This window comes from Populus euphratica, unplaced genomic scaffold (genome assembly GCF_000495115.2).
Source record: "Populus euphratica unplaced genomic scaffold, PopEup_1.0 scaffold993.1, whole genome shotgun sequence".
NCBI classification, from domain to species: Eukaryota; Viridiplantae; Streptophyta; class Magnoliopsida; order Malpighiales; family Salicaceae; genus Populus; species Populus euphratica.
The window spans coordinates 38,175-41,105 of record NW_011500846.1 but is presented as its reverse complement, the minus strand read 5'-3'; the positions used below and the strand labels follow the sequence as shown (position 1 = coordinate 41,105).

Below are 2,931 nucleotides of genomic sequence, written 5' to 3'. Positions count from 1 at the left end.
CATATGTGCATAGGTGTGAATGTGTGGATTTGTGCGCACATATTCATAGCTTCAAGTTTTCGTATCTCCAATTTTAGCTTTGATTGGTCAATAAATTTGTAGTGCCTGTGTTTCTAAGACTCTACTAAGTCACTGAGCATACTGATCATGGATGCAGAAGAGAAACCTGCTGAATCCGATAACATGGAGGAGTGGGTAGTTATACATAAACTTCAATCCTCATAACTTTTTTTTTTCTTTCCATACTCACAAGTTTAAAATAAGCCTTATTTGTAACTTCTTTTCAGACTCTATCAGCAAAAAATGAGACGTCAGTTTCTCCTAATTCCTCTCAGGATACAGCTCCTTTAGGTCATCCGAGGGATAACACAGGTCAATCTGAAGCTTTTGGTTCTCCTGGAGATCGCGCTGTCTATCCACCTAATATTTATGCCCCTCAGGCACAGGCGTTCTACTGCAGGGGTAAAATTTGACTGCGGTCTTGATTGTAAAATTTGACTCTTCAATTTTGTACCCACAAACTGTTTGACATAATATCCCAACCATTTTTATGATATTACAAATGCTTTAAACAACTCTTCTTGTTTTGTTGACTAGACATGGAAGTGGCACAGTGTTATCTAGATGGCAATGCAGACGCAGTAGAGTTTTGTACGCATGAGCCATATCACAATGTTTTAGCAGCTGCAACTTACACTTTGCAGGAAGGGGATAGGCCGAGTCGAACTGGTAGCATTTCACTTTTCGATGTAAATCCTGATATGGGTCGGTTTGAGTTGTTTTACCGCGTGGAGACTGTGGGGATTTTTGACATTAAGTGGAGTCCTGTTGTTGGGAATGTGGGTCCAATGCTTGCGCAAGCTGATGCTGATGGTTACTTGAGAGTTCATGGATTAGAATGTTGTTCTAATGGAGGTAAAAGAACTTTGATTTTGAAAATTTAAGTTGCATGGCATGTGCACATGTATTTATGAGTGAAGTTTTGATTCTTGAAAAATATCGTGTGAAAAAAGGAATTTTGCCCATAAATAATGTTATTGGTGTGTAGCTAATCCTATAATTTTCCATGTCCTTGAAAACACATTTTCTTGGAAACAAATGATGGTGATCCTTCTTATTTACTTCTTACATGTTAATATCATGGGTGACTGCTAAGTTAGTAAGTCTTTTGGCGTTGCCTTAAAAAACTCAGGATAGGACCTTTTTCATATTTGTGATAAGAGGGATTTAGAAAAGGAAAGGGTTAACATTGATATGTAACCTAACAATTGAACAATGTAGGAAAATAATTGTTATATGGACTGAAATTATAAATTTAGTGACTTGACTACGAAATCTATGCTCTTGTTGTCTTGTTTGCTTGATTCTTAGGAGTTTTTTGTTAATTCTTGATGCAGGGGACTCTCTGTCTCTAAAAGAGATAGTTGGTAAAAAAATAAGCTCCTCTATGTGTCTTTGTGTGGACTGGAATCCATCAACCACATCTATCTTAGTGGGGCTTTCTGATGGTTCTGTATCTGTAGTGTCCTTTTTAGAGTCCCAGTTAAATGTAATTCAAGAGTGGAAAGCACATGATTTTGAGCTATGGGCTGCATCATTTGACATTCACCAACCTCAATTGGTATACACTGGTTCGGATGATTGCAAATTCAGTTGTTGGGATTTAAGGGATGGTCCTTCCAATTTGGTGTTTCAGAATTCTAAAGTCCATAAGATGGGTGTCTGTTGCATTGCAAAGAGTCCTAGGAACCCTAATATTTTATTCACCGGTAGTTATGATGAGCATCTAAGGTTATGGGATGTAAGATCAATTTCCAAACCAGTCAATGAAACTTCAATTTGTTTAGGGGGAGGAGTTTGGAGAGTCAAGCACCACCCATATGAACCAGGCGTGGTCTTAGCGGCTTGCATGCATAATGGCTTTGTAGTTGTGAAGATTAACGAGGAGAAAGGAGAAGTGATGGAAACCTATACCAAGCATGGATCACTTGCTTACGGTGCAGATTGGCAGAGGGGGAATTTATCTCATAAGGTCAAACAAAACAGCTCTGTAGTGGCTACTTGTTCTTTTTATGATCGGCTTCTTCGGATATGGATACCAGAAAGTAGCGTTGTTAAGCAACTTTAATGCATTTAAATATACATGTGAAATTAATGACTGTGAAATGTATTTTACATTCAGGGAAGAGAAAGACTGAGAAGTTTTATACTTTCAGCGATCTTAATAAAAGATAAATATATTTTAATATGAATAATTATTTTAGATGGAGAAACATCGTGATTTATCATATCTTTCATACTTAAATTATACTTAAATTATAAATGATTATTCAGGATCAGATATATAGTTTTGGAACTTGGTAATGTTTAAGTTTTTTGGGTCTAAAATGTTTGTCAATTTTATATTATATTAGGCTTAGCTGATTATCAAATTTAAGTTTTTTAAGTTTAATATATTTATTAGATTTATTTAATTTAATTTAATTTTTTTAATAAATAAAAATCTTAATCAAAACTTAGCTCAATAACAACTCAATAGTTTTGTATTTTTTTATTGTTTATTCAAAATAGATCTCATTCAGGCATTCCTTAAACAAGGTTTTAATGTGATCAATGCTTGCATGAATGGGAACAATGTGGTAACTTTGGATTTATTGAACCACTTAGAAATTATTATTAATTTTTATGAGCCTAGTATCTCTTTATGGCTCTTTATGGTTGTCAGTGATTCCTTGTCTATCATTGCTTTATGCGTTATGATAGCTCTAGTAGAGAATGCTTTTATTGTTGAACTAAAAAGAAACTGTTTCTGAGGATGATCTTTGAATAAGAACAGATCTTTGAACTGAGGTTCGTGAATGTCAAATGATGCACCTCATAGCTTAAAATCTTGTGCTTTTCACTCTTGAATTACGTTTAACTGAAACTCTG

General features: G+C 35.0%; 1 protein-coding gene across 1 annotated transcript; it reads left to right on the top strand.

The window, feature by feature from the left end:
• Window positions 1-7: 7 nt before the first annotated feature.
• On the top strand, window positions 8-2,248 carry LOC105116566 (diphthamide biosynthesis protein 7 homolog). Its single transcript, XM_011013986.1, has 4 exons — window positions 8-195; window positions 288-462; window positions 598-915; window positions 1,398-2,248. The coding sequence occupies exons 1-4, from the start codon at window positions 148-150 to the stop codon at window positions 2,126-2,128; spliced, it is 1,272 nt and encodes a 423-aa protein (XP_011012288.1). The 5' UTR covers window positions 8-147; the 3' UTR covers window positions 2,129-2,248.
• Window positions 2,249-2,931: the final 683 nt, after the last annotated feature.

Coding starts and splice junctions, on each gene's coding strand:
- LOC105116566 (XM_011013986.1), top strand. CDS start 148: ATGGATGCAGAAGAGAAACCTGCTGAATCCGATAACATGGAGGAGTGG. Junction 463..597: donor ACAGGCGTTCTACTGCAGGG/GTAAAATTTGAC, acceptor TTTGTTGACTAG/ACATGGAAGTGGCACAGTGT. Junction 916..1,397: donor AGAATGTTGTTCTAATGGAG/GTAAAAGAACTT, acceptor TTCTTGATGCAG/GGGACTCTCTGTCTCTAAAA.